The sequence below is a fragment of the Dermacentor silvarum genome, chromosome 1, assembly GCF_013339745.2.
Source record: "Dermacentor silvarum isolate Dsil-2018 chromosome 1, BIME_Dsil_1.4, whole genome shotgun sequence".
NCBI lineage: Eukaryota > Metazoa > Arthropoda > Arachnida > Ixodida > Ixodidae > Dermacentor > Dermacentor silvarum.
In genome coordinates this window covers 150,494,008-150,512,319 of record NC_051154.1, presented here as the reverse complement: position 1 = coordinate 150,512,319, position 18,312 = coordinate 150,494,008, and the positions used below count along the sequence as shown (strand labels likewise).

At 45.7% G+C, this 18,312-nt stretch overlaps 1 protein-coding gene across 1 annotated transcript in view; it reads right to left on the bottom strand.

Moving 5' to 3' along the window:
- LOC119436232 (neutral ceramidase) overlaps positions 1-18,312 on the bottom strand; it is a 124,918-nt gene that overhangs the window by 32,537 nt on the left and 74,069 nt on the right. Inside the window, exon 4 of the mRNA XM_037703026.2 lies at positions 16,212-16,339. Coding sequence (XP_037558954.1) covers positions 16,212-16,339 — 128 coding nt within the window. The remainder of the gene's footprint in view (positions 1-16,211; positions 16,340-18,312) is intronic.

Sequence of the window (18,312 nt, the reverse complement as noted above, 5' to 3'; positions counted from 1 at the left end):
ATTATACGCGAAGCTAAAATCTACGCTTGCGAGTTGCAAGCAGTCATTTCATGCAAATATTTTTATGCTATAGTAAACAAGATCGCTTGACAAAAAAAAACAAAAAAAAGTTGCAGTGGCTTAGTTTGGCTATGCCAGGATATACGTAGCGTTAGCAATGGTTCAGCTTTCCTGGTTGTCTAGATTGTCAAGGATTAGCTTGATTGTCATGCTTACTGCTGCTCCAATGACACACACGCGGTATACGTATTATGTGGCACATGTATATAGCCTTCTTCTGTTCATTCCTCCTACGCTCAACCGCTAATTGTCAGGCAACTACTTCGGGATCCGATGAGTCAAGCTTCTCCGTTCTTCTGCGCTGTTGAGCAGCATTTGCGCTCTCCTTCTCCATGGCTATACCACACTGGCAAACGCCAGTCAGAAGCGCAGCGGCTCCAGCGCAGTGTCAGACGGCGACTGCACAGCGAGCGCGCGCCGGCGCCAGTGCGTCTACCACGGCTACGACGTCACATCCTCTGGAATGCGCAGACCGGCGGCGGTGAGTCGCGCGCGGCGGCGGCGGAGTGCGCGAGAGGTGCCGGCTCCGGTGCGCAAGCCGTGTGACATCACTGATCCTTGCGCATGCGCAGCACGGCTCTTGATGTGCCGCGCGAAACGGGCTTAAAAAAAACTTTAAGACGCTATATATCCAACTAACATTTCAGCCTATTTCTTTCGACGGAAAAAATAGCAGCGGTCTGAGTTCCGGCACAATTGGCGCGCTGTAATCATGAAGAGAAGATATTCAGACTTCTCGACCTCAGTGCGTGAAGAAGTGACAGCGATATGCTTTACAAGGTTCGCGCATTTCGAGCGCACTCATTCGTCGTCGTCACTCCTCTTCAAGTGTGAAAGTGCCGTAAGAATAATACTCGCCGTTCGTAGAAAGTTCTTAATGTTTAAGCAAAAACACTTGGTTGGTCTCAGTTCATAGATACGGGCATCTTGGAAATGTTTGGCTGTTCAGCTTCTTCGCAGCCTCGCTCGACGCCTCTTAATTAGTGCGTTCATGCATCGTTAAAATGGCCTGTAAAAATTAAAGTCGCCGTACGAAGCCAGGTTGGCAGACCACAGAAACCTGCCAATGATGAGAGGGATTTCTTCTAGTCATTGTAGGAAGCCTGTATGGCGCACCGTGGTGGCTTAGTGGCTGTGACGTTGCGCTGCTGAGCACGAGGTCGCGAGATGAAATCCCGGCCAAGGCTTCCGCATTTCAGAAATACACAAACACGCCCGTCTACCAAGGTAAATATACCTGGTAGCGAAGCTTCCATAGAAGCCCACACGTTCAAAACATGGCGGGTCATCGCCGGTTCGTGGGGCTTAGCACCATCTGTGTGGGGAGGGAAGTCTTCCGGCGGAAGAAAAAATAATGTGACGTCATATCCGTTGAAAACAGAAGTGACGTCATTTTGTTCTCAAAGGCGCGAAATTTGTTTTCGGAGGCCTGCCATTAGAGCTGTATATTCAGATGCCCCACCATTCGACTTGATGGGCGTTCCGAGCTTTCAGCGCGCAAAGCGATGCAGGAAAAGGTCAGCCGTACGGGTGTCGAAATAGCATTCTTGCACAGAACATACTTTCTTTGGAGGCCGACGAACCCTTTGGGCGTAGAGGGCTCGTGTCCTTTCTTCGGAGGCCAAGCCCGTAGGCCAGCGCTATCGCATCGCACGAAAACAACTACAGTAAACAAGTATCTGGCGGTCGCAACTCGCTTCTTTTGACTGAACAGGTTAAGAAACAATGAAACTACCTGCGTCACTAAATTCAGACAAACTTCGACAAGCAAAACAACATAACATGTGAGGGGGGCGTATTGTAACAGGTGAACTTTCAAAAGCGCCTTTCTGCACACTTCAAGATCTGCATTGCATTGCAAGTGATAGCGGCGTCAACGCCCGCCGCTATCGGTGGGCGTTGACGCCCACCGATAAGCGGGCGTCAACGGTGGGCGCTTAAAAAAAGGTATTTATTGATAATGATCAAGTAAAATAAAGTTCTCTTCTTTACTCGCCGTGCATATATAAAATTGATTAGGAATTTTATTTTCGTTGAATTTATCTAACTGTGTCTCGCTTTAATTAAAAAAACGCTTTGTTCTTTTCTAATGTTTGTTCTCTCCAACCATAGTCGCGCTTCAATCACTGCTCCCATAACCACCCTTGCTGATGTCGGTGACAATTTGTTCTGAACCACTTTTCGCCCGAAGCTTCGCGACCTATTTGGATCGAGCTTGCGTCTACCGTGCATTCGATGCACGTTAAATAACCCCAGCTGGTCAGAATAAATTAGGAGTGCCCCCACTACGACGTGCCTGATAATCACATCGTGGTTTCGGCGCGCAAAACCCCCGAATTTATTGGTGCAGCACATGCAGCGCCTCCAATGCCTTGCAGGACTGGCCCGGCATTCATGGTAATGCTCGGCGTATGACGGGTTACAGCGCCCCTTTCTTATCTCACTTTTGCCGGTGCTCTCCCGAACGCGCTCTGCCTGTAACGAGGAAATCGGTGATGGTGGGAGTTTTTAATGACGTAAAAGAATACATTTTGCCGCAACAAAACGAAAACTTCACAAAAGTTACACGAGGAAAACGGCGGTGAACACGGGCGTTTCGGAGCTGCCGTAACTCGGACAGACACGTGGGTCCATTTTAGCCCGCGCCCTCGTGAGCGCGCCGAGTACTCTTGCCGAGTACTGCTGGATTGCAGCGTGTACGTGAGACGATCCCGCGTCTCGCCGAAGGAAACGTGGTCACGCTGCCATATGCGATAACAAAAAAGAAACGTATTTGAAAGTCTCAACAGAAGATGCGCTCTTTATACGCACTGGTTCACACGCTGGACCTAATTAAGGATATTGGTGGAGCAGCACCACGTGCGTACCGGTCCCTCACGCATGCTCCAGGCTTTTGCGACTGCATAGCAACAGCCAGCAGAGCCAGCAGCAGACATGTTTACAGCAGGTCTCGGATGGTAAAATTAGACGCTTTTGCCGCGCCTTGTAGATGGCAACCCCGGTGCTCGTAACTTTTGTTTGCGGGCGTTTTTTTTCCGCCCCTGGTACTTGTTTATTTTTGCCCACACTGTTTATTCAGTTCTCCGGTGCATTTGCAAAGCGGCTCGCCGCAGTGGCTCAGTGACTAGCGGTTGGCCGCTTAGCACGAGGTCGTGGTTTCGATCCCCGGAAATGGTGACCGCATTTCTGTAGGACTGGAATAGCAGTCACGCTCGTTTGCTTATATTAAGATGCGAATTAAACATTTCTAAGGGGTCAAAATTATTTCTAAAAGCTGCAATAGCTCTCACGGCCCCTGTGTTGTTTTGGCGTTAAAGGGCAACTCCGGCGTATTTTTATCATGTTAAAACAAATGTTTTTTTTTTCTAATTACATATATTTTTGTGTCACCTATACGGTGGGTCGATTCGCTTGCAAACTTGGAAAAAAATTAAGATAACAATAAAAAAAAAGTATCGAGACCAAAACTGAACTGGATAGCTTGGGTACAGCCACCTTGTTATGACGTCAGAGACTACCCTGGCCGAACGCGAAGAGCGTCGGCACAACGTCCTCCTTCAAATGCCATAGTTTAGCTTTGCGAGCACAAAAGCTTCCATAAAGTTCAAATATATGAAATTTAGGAGAATCAAAGAGGTCTCTCAATATCATGCGCTATTCCATTAAAAGGTATGTGCACTTTAATGCCTATACAGGCCGAAGAATGGTCCTTGTCACGACAAGCATTAGCGCAAAACGACTACTTGTGAAGCTCCAGCAACTCGGTCCCCATCGTCTGCTATAGCAGGGGCTGACTTCAGAAAACACAATCAGGAAAAAACTCACACATTAGCTTGCAAGAGTCGGAAGCACGTATGACATGACAACCTTCCCAGCTTATTTTAAGTGAAACTAAGCAATTTGCAGTCGAGCCGTTTGCTAGACATGATCATAGTGCCAAAGAGAACACGTAATAGAAATTTTGTTAACATCCATAGTTCTAAAAAACACGCAAGGGTTGCCCTTTTAAGCCCCCTATTAGTCAATTACTCAATTTATACAGTTACATTTTCAGTCTACAATCGAAGTATCCATGTCTTTGCATGAATACTCGCCCTTCGCAATCATTATCGCCACCGGTGGTGTGAAAACACTCCCAAGACAAGATATATACATACATGTATGCATAAAGTAGCGAATAATGTAGCGGGCAGAAGGACGGCCGTCGCCGCAGCTTCGTAGGTGGGGCACCGCACGCATTATGCGGAGACTATGGATTTCGATACCGTCAGCTTCAAATGTCAACTTTAAAAAAATAAAAAAAGAAAGAATAACAGTTCCTTTCCACAAGTCTTTCTTCACCTTCAGTTTTAGTTTCCTTCATATACAGGGTGCCCCCCGTAACTGGTGCCAGGATTTAAAAATATATGAGTGCCACGTAGCTGGACAGAACCAAGGTAATACTGTTTGCCGTAGGTTGGAGCAAGTCAGACTATTTGTTGTATTTCGCCTAATTACATAATTATTTGTTATAAATAATTAACTTCCGAAATATTATACTCAGAGCAAGATTGTCAATCAGAAAATTGTAGGCCATCATGAAAAATTACCGATCCATCTTTCTGTTTCTCTATACGTGCTACATAAAAGTTTATTCCGAGCCTGAAAAAAGCACACAAAGGCATTTTTTTTTGTCGAGTGGATGACAGTCGAGTGGATGGCAATATTTTGCCTTTCAGTTTAGTACTAAGAAAACTACACTGAAATGTAGCGCTACAGTTATTCAGAGACGGTAGGAATTATTATTACACGAATTTTACTACAATTTGGAACGGCGTCACAAATAAATCACATTACTGCTTCTTTTAATGTACCAAGCTTGTTCTATTTTGTTGCATGCTAGCATTGTAACGTTTCTTTGGCGCTTCTAGGCGTTTAACGTTCACAATGATGTAAATTTCTGAAGTAATTTTCTGCGCATGAATCGATCTCGACACTTTAGAGCACGTGCGTCGCGGAGTTGTAACACTCTCGAGCCACATTGGGCCGGAATATTGTAACGATTCTATTCCAATACTATTCCTATAAGTGGTCCGAGCGCAATTCCGCCGACTTTATCACCGAGAAAAGCCGGTTGTCAGAAAGCAATAGAAATCGAGCGAAAGAAATCCTTATACCGGCCCTAATGGTACACGCAGATTTCCCCTTATAATACTTGGTATTCCTCTGTGTTCTAGAGAACAACACCCTTCTGGAACGAAGCTCTAGAAAAGGACAGCGCCCCCACATACGAAAACGTCTTCCTATTTCGACGTTTCGGCCTTACACACCACACACCACACACACACACACACACACACACACACCACACACACACACACACACACACACACACACACACACACACACACACACACACACACACACACACACACACACACACACACACACACACACACACACACACACACACACACACACACCACACACACACCACACACACCACACACACACACACACACACACACACACCACACACACACACACACACACACACACACCACACACACACACACACACACACACACACACACACCACACACACACACACACACACCCACACACACACACACACACACACACACACACACACACACACACACACACACACACACACACACACACGCACACACGCACGCCACGCACGCACACACACACACACACACACACACACACACACACACACACACGCACGCACGCACGCACGCACCCACGCACCCACCCACCCACACACACACACACACACACACACACACACACACGCACGCACGCACGCACGCACACACGTACACACACACACACACACGTACACACACACACACATACATACATACATGCATACATACATACATACATACATGCATGCATACATACATACATGCATACATATATACATGCATACATACATACATACATACATACATACATACATACATACATACATACATACATACATACATACATACATACATACATACATACATACATGCATGCATGCCCGTCGACCATTTATCTTTAGTTACGCGAATAGATAAAAAGTAGGCCAACGGTTCCGCGACAACTTTCATTAACCTTCTTTCTCCTTGCGTGCCTTGATCTCATTCGTGATTACTAGGTAAAGGAGCTCTGCAGACGTTAAGCGAGGAAAAAAAGGGCAAAAACTAAGTGAATAAAAGAACGGAGCGGAGCTTCGCCACTCGAATAGCCCTCGCGCTACCAGAGGCTAATATTCGCGCTGGAAGGTGCGGTCAATGCTTTGTCGATCTACCGTTGTCGGTCACTGCGTTTGGACGTGCATGCTTTTGGCGGCAGCGTCCAGAGACCGATACAGCGCATCTCACTGAAAGCGCAGACCTTACTTTACTGCTTTTTTTGCTCTCAAGAAAAGAAAAAAAAAAAAAGAACGAGAAAACGCGGTTCACGCAAGGTAGATATACCTGGTAGCGAAGCTTCCATAGAAGTCCATACGTTCAAAACATGGCAGTTCATTGGCGGTTCATGGGGCTTAGTGCCATTTGTGTGAGGACGGAACACTTCCGGTGGAAAAAAAATAGTATGACGTCATATCCGTCAAAAACAGAAGTGACGACATTTCGTTCTCAAAGGCAAGAAATTTGTTTCTGAGGTCTGCCACAACAGCTGTATATTCAAATGCCCCGCCATACAACTTGATGGGCGTTGCGAGCTTTCAGCGCGGAAAGCGATGCAGGAAAAGGTCAGCCGTACGGGTGTCGAAATCGTATCCCAGCACAGAACAAACTTTCTTTGGAGGCCGACGAACGCTTTGCGCGTAGAGTGCTCGTTCTTTCGTCGGACGCCAAGTCTGTCGGCCAGCGCTGTCGCACGAAAACAACTAAATTAAACAATTATCTGGCGGTCGCAACTCACTACTTTTGACTGAACAGGTTAAGAAACAATGAAACTACCCGCGTCACCAAATTGAGACAAACGTCGACAAGCAAAGCAACACAACATGTGAGGGGGGCGTGAACTTTACGAGCGCGCCTTTCTGTCCACTTCCAAGAGCTGCATTGCATTGCAAGTGATAGCGGCGTCAACGCCCGCCGCTATCGATGGGCGCTCTTACGGTGGGCGCTGAAAAAAGCTATTTATTGATGATGATCAAGTAAAATAGAGTTGTCTTCTTTACTCGCCGTGCGTATATAAAATTGATTAGGAATTTTATTTTCGTCGAATGAATCTAACTAGTCTCGCTTTAATTAAAAAACGCTTTTTTCTTTCCCGATGTTTGTTACCTCCCAACATAGTCGCGCTTCAATCGCTGCTCCCATAACCACACTTGCTGACGTCGGTGACAATTCGTTCTGAACCGCTTTTCGTCCGAAGCTTCGCGACCATTTAGATCGACCTTGTCTGGCAGTCGCAACTCGCTTCTTTTGACTGAACAGGTTGAGAAACAATGAAACTACCTGCGCCACCAAATTAAGAAAAACTTCGACAAGCAAAACAACATAACATGTGAGGGGGACGTATTATAACAGGTGAACTTTCAAACGCGCCTTTCTGCACTTCAAGAGCTGCATTGCATTGCAAGTGATAGCGGCTTCAACGCCCGCTGCTGTCGGTGGGCGCTCTTACGGTGGGCGCTGAAAGAAGGTATTTATTGATAGTGATCAAGTAAAACAGAATTGTATCTTCTTTTCTCGTCCTCCGTATATACAATTGATTAGGAACTTATTTTCGTTGAATGAATCTAACTGTGTCTCTCTTCATTTATAAAACGCGTTTTTCTTTCCCAATGTTTATTCCCTCCAAACATAGTCACGCCTCAATCGCTGCTCCCATAACCACCCTTGCTGATGTCGGTGACAATTCGTTCTGAACCGCTTTTCGCTCGAAACTTCGCGACCTATGTGAATCGACCTTGGTTCACGAGTTAAAAAAATTAAATTCTGGGATTTTACGTGTCAGAACCACAATTTGATTATGAGGCACGCCGTATATTGGGGGACTCCGTGTTAGTTTCGACCACCTGGGGTTCTTTAATGTGCACCCAGTGCACGGCACACTCGGGTTTCTGCATTTCACCCCCATCGAAATGCGGCCGCTGCGGCTGGGGTGCGATTCCGCGCCTTCGGGCTGGTTCACATGTTTAAGCAGACCAGTTGGAATTATTGAAAGAGCGAGAGTGAATTCACTGGCTCTCGCGCACCAAAATAAATAAATAAATAAATAAATAAATAAATAAATAAATAAATAAATAAATAAATAAATAAATAAATAAATAAATAAATAAATAAATAAATAGGGTGTCTCAGCTAACGTTAGCCAAGCTGTTCAAAGAAAAAAAACATTTACAAAACGCAATGAAAGATACAATGTTAAGAGCTACAGTGTTTGGTCGTCAGACCTCTGATGACTGAACACCATAGGTCTTATAACTGTACCTTGTCCGGTGATTATTAATTTTTTTTCTTTCCAAAAAGTTGAAGCCAACCGAAACCTCAAGTTCCACTGAGGTTTCGGTTGTTGCTCCCAGCAATCACCTATTGTTTCAGTTTGTAACACAATGGCCAGCCACATATCACATTTCGCCACATCACCCGTCCTCACCAATAAGCAACTGCTAAAGATACGCAGCTGATGAGATCAAAGTGAATTGACCTTGATGAGAAAGCTTGCGCGCTTCTAGGAAAAGTGCAACAGTCAGACAGCTTGATGACATTCAGGATGGAACGCCGGACAGCTGGAATGTAGATATCAGTACGTAAGTATGTACGCACGTAATATCAGTTTGTAAGCTGATCAGCAGAACGCCCACCTGAAAGAGTACAGCACGGTGCCATGTTTTGATAACGAGTACATAGGCGTGAATTTTTCCGCTGCAGCTGCAGCGGAAAAAGATTAGCACAAGTGATCGATCACTCGAGCAGATAAATTGCGGTACGCGACGCTGTTGTTCTCTATAGCACGCCTAAAACAAGAGTGCAAGGCGTGCTACATTGAAACATGAATCATGTGGCACTTTAGATACCAATGTGCACGGGAACAAGAGCGCCGCGTACCGCAATGTCCCTGCTCCGGTCATCGGTCGCTTGTGCTAATCTTTTTTCGCTGCAGCTGTACTTCCGAGTGGCATAATACATCTACTGGCTTTGTCCGTGGTGCATGATATCCGGTCAGAAATCTCGCCGCTATTTTAGAAAGTGGCACAGAAGTTGTCTTCAAGCACTTGCGCGTGTCGTATTTGCAGCTGTAAATGCAAGCACGAACAACATGTTTCGAAGCAACAAAAGGCCCGCATGGGGAAACAAAAGCGTGGCGTCACGTATATGCGCAGTCCGAACCCAAACGGTGCCTGCCGATGAAAATGGCGGCCCAGTGAAGGAGGAGCAAGATGATATTGTTGCTGGTCTTGCTTTTAGAGACGCTGATTGCAGGAAACTATACCGCGTCATTCGCCTAAGCGATCTGGCTTAAGGAAAACACTGGCGGCAGCCAAATCTAGCACAACGGCCAATCAGCTTGAGAGAAAGAATACGCAACTGGCACTACAACATCCGAGACAATCCTGCACAGCACAACTTCCAGACGGCGTCTGTACGACGGGATATACGGGGAGTTTTTCTTTTTTTAACTATGCAGAATTCTTAATAATCGCTTGTAGTCCTTCAGCTAGATTGCTCGAAGCGGCCGACATTACTTGCATAATAAATTGAAATGGCTGATCGACTAATTAACAAAAAATCGCTAATTACGTTTCTAACTAATTACCTTACGGCACATTGCAATTTGCTAATTGTAGCCGGTGAGCTTACAAGGCATATGCCCTTGGAACGAATTCTGAGGATGCAACGGGTTTCGAGATATGCACCATCGAAGTTGCGGTAAAGACGCACTCTTCTTCGACTTACTTTTTTTTAACAAAGCGACGTTTTATTCATTGAAGCGCAAAAGTAACTGCAAGGTTCATGTATTTCGTCGAACACTTTGGGAATGAATATCTTGAAACTGGTGTCATCTTGAAAATTCGTTCAAGTGTGCACGCCTTGCGAACTCACCGGCTACAATTCGTAAATTGCGACATGTGCCATAATGTATTTAATTTCCAAGTTAATTCGTGAATTCTTATAGATAAGTCGATTATGCATTTCGATTTTTCGTGCAAATAATGTTCGCCTTTTTTAGTCATCCAGCTTGAGGGCTAGAATTATGCTATCTGCCATAATCGATATAAAAAATGCTGCATTGTCTAAAAAAACACGCCATATATATATATATATATATATATATATATATATATATATATATATATACGCGTGTGTGTATGTGCGTGTGTGTGGCGCATCGCTGCAACATCTACATAAATCGCCGGCACCAAGCAGAAGCTAATCTCTCTTACTGGCACACGTAGTTAGACGTTTATAAGTTGCTATTGACATCCGTATTTTCTGCGGATGCGATAAATGGAAACAATCGCCACCTTTACCAGCTTAGGCACCTTAGGTCCATGGTATTACCTAAGGTGCCGGTGTAGACAGCAAGATGTTCGTCGTACGGAGTGCCGCGGTATAGAGCTCGCGAGAAGTACGTTTATTCGTGTGTTTCAAATATTTTTTTTTATTTTGAACCTTCCTTAAGCTACCGGTGATCTTTCCATGTGGCTTTGTGACTTGTTTTTTTGTTGTTAGTTTTACTGTTATGTGAAATGGCCTGCAAGACAGTGCTCTAAAATTCCGCCAAAACAGCATTCAAAACAGCATTCAACGAGGAAAGTCAGATAAAGTAAATAGGCATGCTTAAGGCTTGTAAGAGTAAATGTTGACGCCACAAATACAAGCGCTTGTTAATTAGTTTTTTGTATAATGCACCCTGTTTTACAATTGATACTGCCCCAGAAAAGGTGCATGAAGTCATTTCATCGCAACACATACAGCCAAGACAGACACTACAACGCATTCTTACCACATTGCTAAACAATGTTCAAAATTATTTTAAGCCTTTTTTTTGGTCACTGATAATTAGTAATGAAGATTTTCAAAGAAGATGAAGACCAGATAGAGCAAGCAGGCATTGTTGGATGCCCGCAAGCATAAATAATCATCGCAACGACGCCGAAAATGTAAGAAAGGCGGACACACTCGTTTATGTCGACGGCAAAGAGCTAATTGACTAGCTTCTGAAAAATGCAAACTTGTTTTACAATAGATATTGTTACTAACAGTCACCTGAACACAATGCACATGTCAAATACAAGCACTGCAAAACACTGTTGAAATTGCGTTAGAGCGAAATACTTCATTATACCAGCTATATTTCTGTAAAAATTCAAATCCGCAAAAAATCCGCTATAGAAGTTTTCAACGAGGAAGGTCAGATATTCGTATTCAAATTGTGTATAGCGGCGCCTTTACTGTATGAGTGGTTTGGACCGACTTTCTAGTAATGAAATGCGCTGATTGCAGTGACATGGAAATATGCTTTCCCGCAACGTTGTATTTCGCACGAATAGCGCAAAGCCTTCCTATATACTACGTGAAAGACGCAAGGAGGCACAGGCAACAGAGTAATCGCACATCTAATGGCGGATTCCATTGGGCGAACAGGAGCACCCAAAAGCGTCCCCAAGTGCTTCTCACGATAAGTTGCGTTCCAATGAGCGAACAGGATCAGAAGCGCTGTGATCCGATGGCAGAACAGGAGCAGTTTGTTGGCCCCGAGAGCAGTCGAGAGCAGTTCGGGCTACTCCCGCGCGAAAGTGGAGTGTGGAGGAATTAAGTGCAGTGACGCCAAACGCGTGATATCCTTTTTATGTTTGTTGTGTTTCCGTCATTTTGGTTCAGTGTGCGGCAGCAATGGCGGCTGAGAAGCGAAGTTCGCGTGGCCGCAGAGGATGCTGGGAACATAAAAAATCTGGTCACGTGACACACCTTCGCCCTCGCACATGCTCTCGGTGCCCATGGGACGCTTGAAATGGGGAAGCAAGCAGTCGCACTCTCACTGCGGTACTATACTCTGCTGCCTCCGCTCATGTTCTGCCGATGGAATGCGCCATAAGCCACACAGCTTGTGTTTTCGCACGTGTTTGTTGCTTTTTCTGCGAGTTCGGCTTAAGGCCCTGCCGGAACTGCTGTCGCGTCAGTTAGATAAAGCAACATTTACTGGTCATCTTGCACTGGTAAACAAAATGCAGTGCTCACTTGCTACAGCGGTGTGCCAATATTCAAGATTTAGAATACGGTTCGAACATAATTTGCTGTTTGATTCGTATTGGATTCTAGAATTCACTGTTCGAAGTTGTCGAATATTCATTTCTGTTCGAATATAAGGAATTGCAGCACTACAGGGAGAACGCCCGATACACATGGCGATGGCTCTGAATGATTCTGCTGCAGGCAAGCCGCGGTTGCTGCGGAGAAATACCAGTTCTAGGATTGAGATATTTTCAACTAGCGCTAAAAAGGTGCATGACGAGAACGAAGCACGCCGCACAAAGGCTAAACTTCACCTCATGCGATATGCGTAAAACCCAGACATAAAGAAGACACGTCGAACTTTTTTAAAAATCAAAACACTGTTCGTGTTAAGCCATAACGCACGTTATCTTCCATATAAGAACACTTTTATGTATTAAGACCCATGTGCTAGGTTGAGAGGCAAATATTAGAGGCGTTTTGTATTTAAAAAGCCGGTGATACAGGTGTGTAAGCACGTAACAGTCAAGTATTACACGCAAACATATAGATATAAGCCTGGGGCCATGTATCATGCACACCCGCCGAGGTGGCTCAGTCAGCTAAGGCGTTGCGCTGCTGAGCACGAGATCGCGGGATCGAATCCCGGCCGCGGCGGCCGCATTTCGATGGAGGCGAAATGCAAAAACGCCCGTGTGCTTGCGTTGTAGTGCACGTTAAAGAACCCCAGGTGGTCAAAATTATTCCGGAGCCCTCCACTGCGGCGTGCCTCATAATCAGAACTGGTTTTGGCACGTAAAACCCCAGAAAGAAGAAGAATGTATCATGCACGGCATAATGGCCGGGTCTAACGTATCACGTATCACGGTAACGTATCCCGTATCACGCAAATATAAAACTTTCTATTTTTAAACTGAGTGACAACTTTTTTTAGTCGCCTCGAGACTCGCTGTGGCGAACAGCTGAACAAGAAGCTTCCGAATAGGGGTGTGCGAAAATTCAAAAATTTCGCATACGAATCGAATAGTCCTTGCTATTCGATTCTATTCGATTCGTATTGGATTCGATATTTTACTAAGTGAAACCGCAGGATATTCATTTCTCTTCGAATATAAGAGATAAGAAGTCTTATTAAGTTTTGAGGGAGAGAAATTGAAGCAAGTGTAAACTGTTCCGAAGGATTCCGCTGTATGACAGCCGCGGATGTACGGGGCAGACATCTTGTGCTAAATAATTTCCACTTGTAAAATAAGAATGCCTCCCTTTAGGCGCACTATACGAGGTCTGTTAGAAAAGTATCCGACCTTTGGCCGAAGAAAAAAAAGCTGGCATAACTGGAGCATTGGAAACCTTATCACCCTCAAAGTAGTCTCCTTGGGACTCCACACACTTCTCCCAGCGGTGCTGCCATTGTTGGAAGCATTCCGTGCAGGCCTCTTTCGGAATGGAGTTTAGCTCAGCTGTCGTTGCAGCCATAATGTCCTCTCTTGTCTGAAATCGCGCTCCTTTCAATGGCCTCTTGATTTTGGGAAACATGCGAGAAGTCGCAGGGGGCCATATCAGAAGAGTAAGGAGCCTGTTGAGCTACAGGAGTCTGGTTTTTCACCAAAAAAGTCTGAATCAAGTGCGAGGAATGTGCAGGAGCATTGTCGTGATGGATGCGCCAATTTCCTGTTGACCACAATTCCGGTCTCTTGCACCGCACAGCATCACGTATGCGACGGAGGACATCCCTGCAGTACTCTTTGGTGATTGTTTGACCCTGTGGTGCGTACTCGTGGTGTACCAAACCGCGGGAGTCAAAGAAAGCAGTCAGCATCATTTTGACGTTGCTGCGCACTTGGCGGGCCTTCTTTGGTCTTGGTGACGTGGAATGATTCCACTGTGACGACTGGGATTTGGTTTCCGGGTCGTACCCGTACACCCAAGACTCATCACCAGTGATTATGATGTTCATGAAGTCGGGGTCACTGTTTGTGGAATCCAGCATGTCCTGTGAGACTTCAACACGAAGTTGCTTTTGCACCACCGTGAGCAGCTTCGGCACGAATTTTGCCGCAACTTTCTTCATGGCCAAATCTTCGGTGATAATGGAATGTGCAGAAAACGTGCTGATGCCCACCTCTCCCGCAATTTCTCGGATAGTCACACTGTGGTCCCGCATCACCACAGCGTTCACTTCGGCAATGACCTGTTTATTTCGGCATGTTGATGGCCGACCGAAGCGTGGCTCGCTCTCCACCGATGTGCGGCCGTCTTTAAATCGGTTGTACCACTCCTTAATCTGTGTGCTGCCCATAGCATCGTCACAGAAAGCCGTCTGAATTTTCCGAATGGTTTCCACTTGGCTGTCACCCAGTTTCTGGCAAAATTTGATGCAGTAGCACTACTCCAGTCGCTCCGTCATTTTACTTGCAATAAAACAAACCGACGAGAGCAATGCGCACTATATATACCTCACTTAAACGTTGCGTCCCAGCGACTGACGCTATCGGCAGGCGGGAGAAAATTCGCGCATGCGCACGAAGGTTCAAGGTCGGCTGATGCAAGCGCGCTTGTTTCTTATCCATCAGGTGTTTGCAAAAAAAAATAAATAAGGTCGGATACATTTCTAACAGACCTCGTATACGAGTTAGCATACGGGTTGTCTCGATTTGGGCAAATCGAATTGTTATTTGACTAATCTCACCATATCTTTGCATCTCTTTAAAACAATTTGGGATGCTGTAGTATTAGACTTTTCTCCTTCAAAGAACACACCATTGGTCGTGCATATGGTGACGTTCTGTTCCCCTGTTTAATCACTGCTGTTGTCATGGCACAACCGATAAATGAAATTCATTGTTTCTAATTTGCAAGACTGTCAGTTAATCAGACGTGACGATGCAAATGGAATTACATGCGCGAATGAGATAACCTAAAAACCTTTTTTTTAAGCGCAGCTCCTAGGCGCCCGTTCCTGCGTTGAGCGTCGGAGTCGGCGTTGTCCCTCGTCGTAACGGAGCGAACGACCACAGCGAAGAATGAAAGAGCGAACGCGGAGCGAAGAGAGCGCAAGGCGGAAAGCGGAGGAAGAGGGTATGGCGAAAGCGTGAGCAGAAAAGCATAGTGCCGCGCAAGATGGGCGACGACCGCTACGAGATGGCGCCAGAGTAGCGCGCCATCGTCTGTTCACCGGTGGTATGCGGCGAGCGCGTCCAACGATACCATATATGGAAACAAAGCACTGCATGAGCGGAGGTCTGTCGGCGGCGGCTGCTGTGAATCGCGGCCACGCGTTACCCACGCGCCGCCTCTCGCGATGTCCTCCCGATTAGCGAGGCAGTCGCGCCACACTTCGCTCCGTTTGAAACGTGCCATACGAGATAGATTTTCCGCGCCAGCGAATTTATCGCGAACTGAAAACAAGTATACAGCTGCGCTCAAATTTCGCATTAGGAAGTATCGTAATCGTCGGTGAGTTTTTTTTTTCTTTTTTTTTCACCATATCGGACTCCGCGAGCACGTAACCACTTTTTTAGTGTAGAAATGAGAAAATATTCGATGGTCGATTCGACATTCGCGGGGCGTTTTTCTCAAATATACATATTGGGTTCGATTCAATATTTTCCCGATTCAAACATCCCTACTTTTCAATTTTTTTATGATCCCCAACATTCTAATCGACCACCGTATAATTTCCTCGCAAATCGCTTTTCCCTGCGCAATACCGCCCCAAATTTCTACGATTTCGATAACCTTTTGCACGGTAACCTAACGTTCTGGCGCTTTTTATTGAAACAGAAAAAAAGAACATACTTAAAATAATAATAATAATAATAATAATAATAATAATAATAATAATAATAATAATAATAATAATAATAATAATAATAATAATAATAATAATAATAATAAATAAAGCACTGCACATGCCCTAAGTCCTCGAGTGTGCCAAAAAACAACGCATCTACTTACTTGGCCCTCTCCTCGGGTGGGTTTGCGTCGTAGGCGTGAGGACTGCGGTTGATGTTGGCGTGCAGGAGCTCGCCTTCGCTCCAGTAGATGTAGCCCCTCCGAAGGCTCTCGTGTGCTTGGTCGATACTCTGCGAGGACGTGTCATGTCGTTCGCTGTACGGTCGGGGTCACAGTATACGCGAGGTTGCATGCGTCAAGTATTCGGCTACCAGCTTCTGAATATTGCATCTTTATACGCTGTCTTGCTTTACAGCACGATGCCCGCCTGAGCCCGAGCGCCCTACATTGATTCGTGCTGCGGGTGGACGGGCACAGCTATCTGGCTGGCCCTTGAGTAAGTAATGAGGATTACCTGTCTGGAGCCGCTTGTGGCGCTCGCAGCTGTCATTAGTTAATCTTTAGTCCTCTACATGCAACTGTTCTTCTCGACATCGACCTGTGGCCACTGACGGAAATGAGTTCGTTCTCATTGTGTCAGTGTCATTAGGTTGAGTAGACTTTCGTTCAAATTCCATTTGACAAGTTTTGAATAAACTAGCAAGTGCAAAACTGTTGCAAGTCAGCGCTGTGTGCGTGTTGCTCTCTCGTGTCCCTGTCTTTTTTGCGCTGTGTTTTTTTTTTCAATGAATCACCAACACGCCCAAGCTTCCACGCTAAGTAGCAAGTGCACAGTGCAATTCTGTCGCAGCGCTACCGACTCGCGAGTACTCGCCGGTTCACGCACATTCTGCCTAGGTTCTCTGCATGGTAGCCCACCCAGTATTTGTAGGGAGTTTGCGTAACATTGGGGCCAAATGCACGAAGGTTTTCTTTCGGCCGGCGCCTCTTAGTAGAACCACTCTAGCGCATGAAGTTCTTTCTGTTCACGGGTCCACTTATCCTTAGTTTTTAACGCATAGCGTTAAGGGCCCCGTGTCGCAGAAAATCCGGCGCCGGCGTCGGCGTGGATGTCGACGTCCGCGGCGGAGAAAATCATCCCGAACGACAACGACCCCGCAGGCCCTCAGCGTGGCGTAAGGTGTTAGCGCAGGGGAAAATCATCCCGAACCACCCCGACCGCGCAGGCCCTCCGCGTGGTGCCAGGTGTTAGTGAACAAAAATTCAATTTCTCACAGTGAAATCTGTCAGAAAAATGTCAAAGTACAACTTAACCACAACTTACAGACATGGTGGCGTCGGACTGTAATTTGAATGTACGAGAAACCATAATTCTGTTACGATGAAACTCAAACATAAACCCCTTTTCCAACATTTCTACCATACCAACAGCGGCGCGTTCGGGTAGGCTACTTGCGAAAATCTTATCCAGATGGCGCTCGCATCCTTGGCAGGTCAAATTGGGACTTGGCCTGCCTAATGCGTTTTGGACACGCGCTCGCATCGGGGTAATAGCAAACAATTAATGAAATAATAAAAAAGGTCCTACGGCCTTCATATTTTAATATAAGACGACTTATATTGCCCCTGAAAAAACGACTTCCCAGCAATGCATTTCAATTTAAAAGTGAAGCCGACTTATAGGGGATCGGCGTAAGCTTGGTCTTTGTAAGCTGGCTTTCCCACGTTCTCTGTTGCAGTGAAGCCTACTAAAAAAATGCGATGCGAACGGGGCCCGATAACGCTATTGCGTTCAACTCTTAAAGGGGAAGCTTAAGCGTCCTCCAAGTTTTTTGTTTTTTTATGAAAGTCCATTTTGTCTTACTGTGGCATACCCAAATACATTGCTTATTAGTGAGCACGTGCTACAGGGGGAAAAATGGATCAGCCGAAAATAGTAATTCTCAAAGTATTCTCGGCTGGCCAGAAGATGGACAGGCTGACATTTTTCGTCGGCACCAACTCCTGGCTGAGAAAGTTGATGCCCAATAAAAAAAAAGAAAAAAGAAAAAAAAAGACATCTTGTCCATGTTGAATTATTTCTAGGCTATAAGCCACGTTTTCAGCAAGTCGTACATTTCAAAGAAATAAAGGTAACAACCTGTCGGCCTCGTCCACGTACAAGCACCTCGTCCATGCTTTTATATTGTGTTGAATTAAAGCATCTGATTGAGCGATGTCCCTCGCATCAGTCCGGTCCGACAGTTCGGAAGAAGAACGCAAT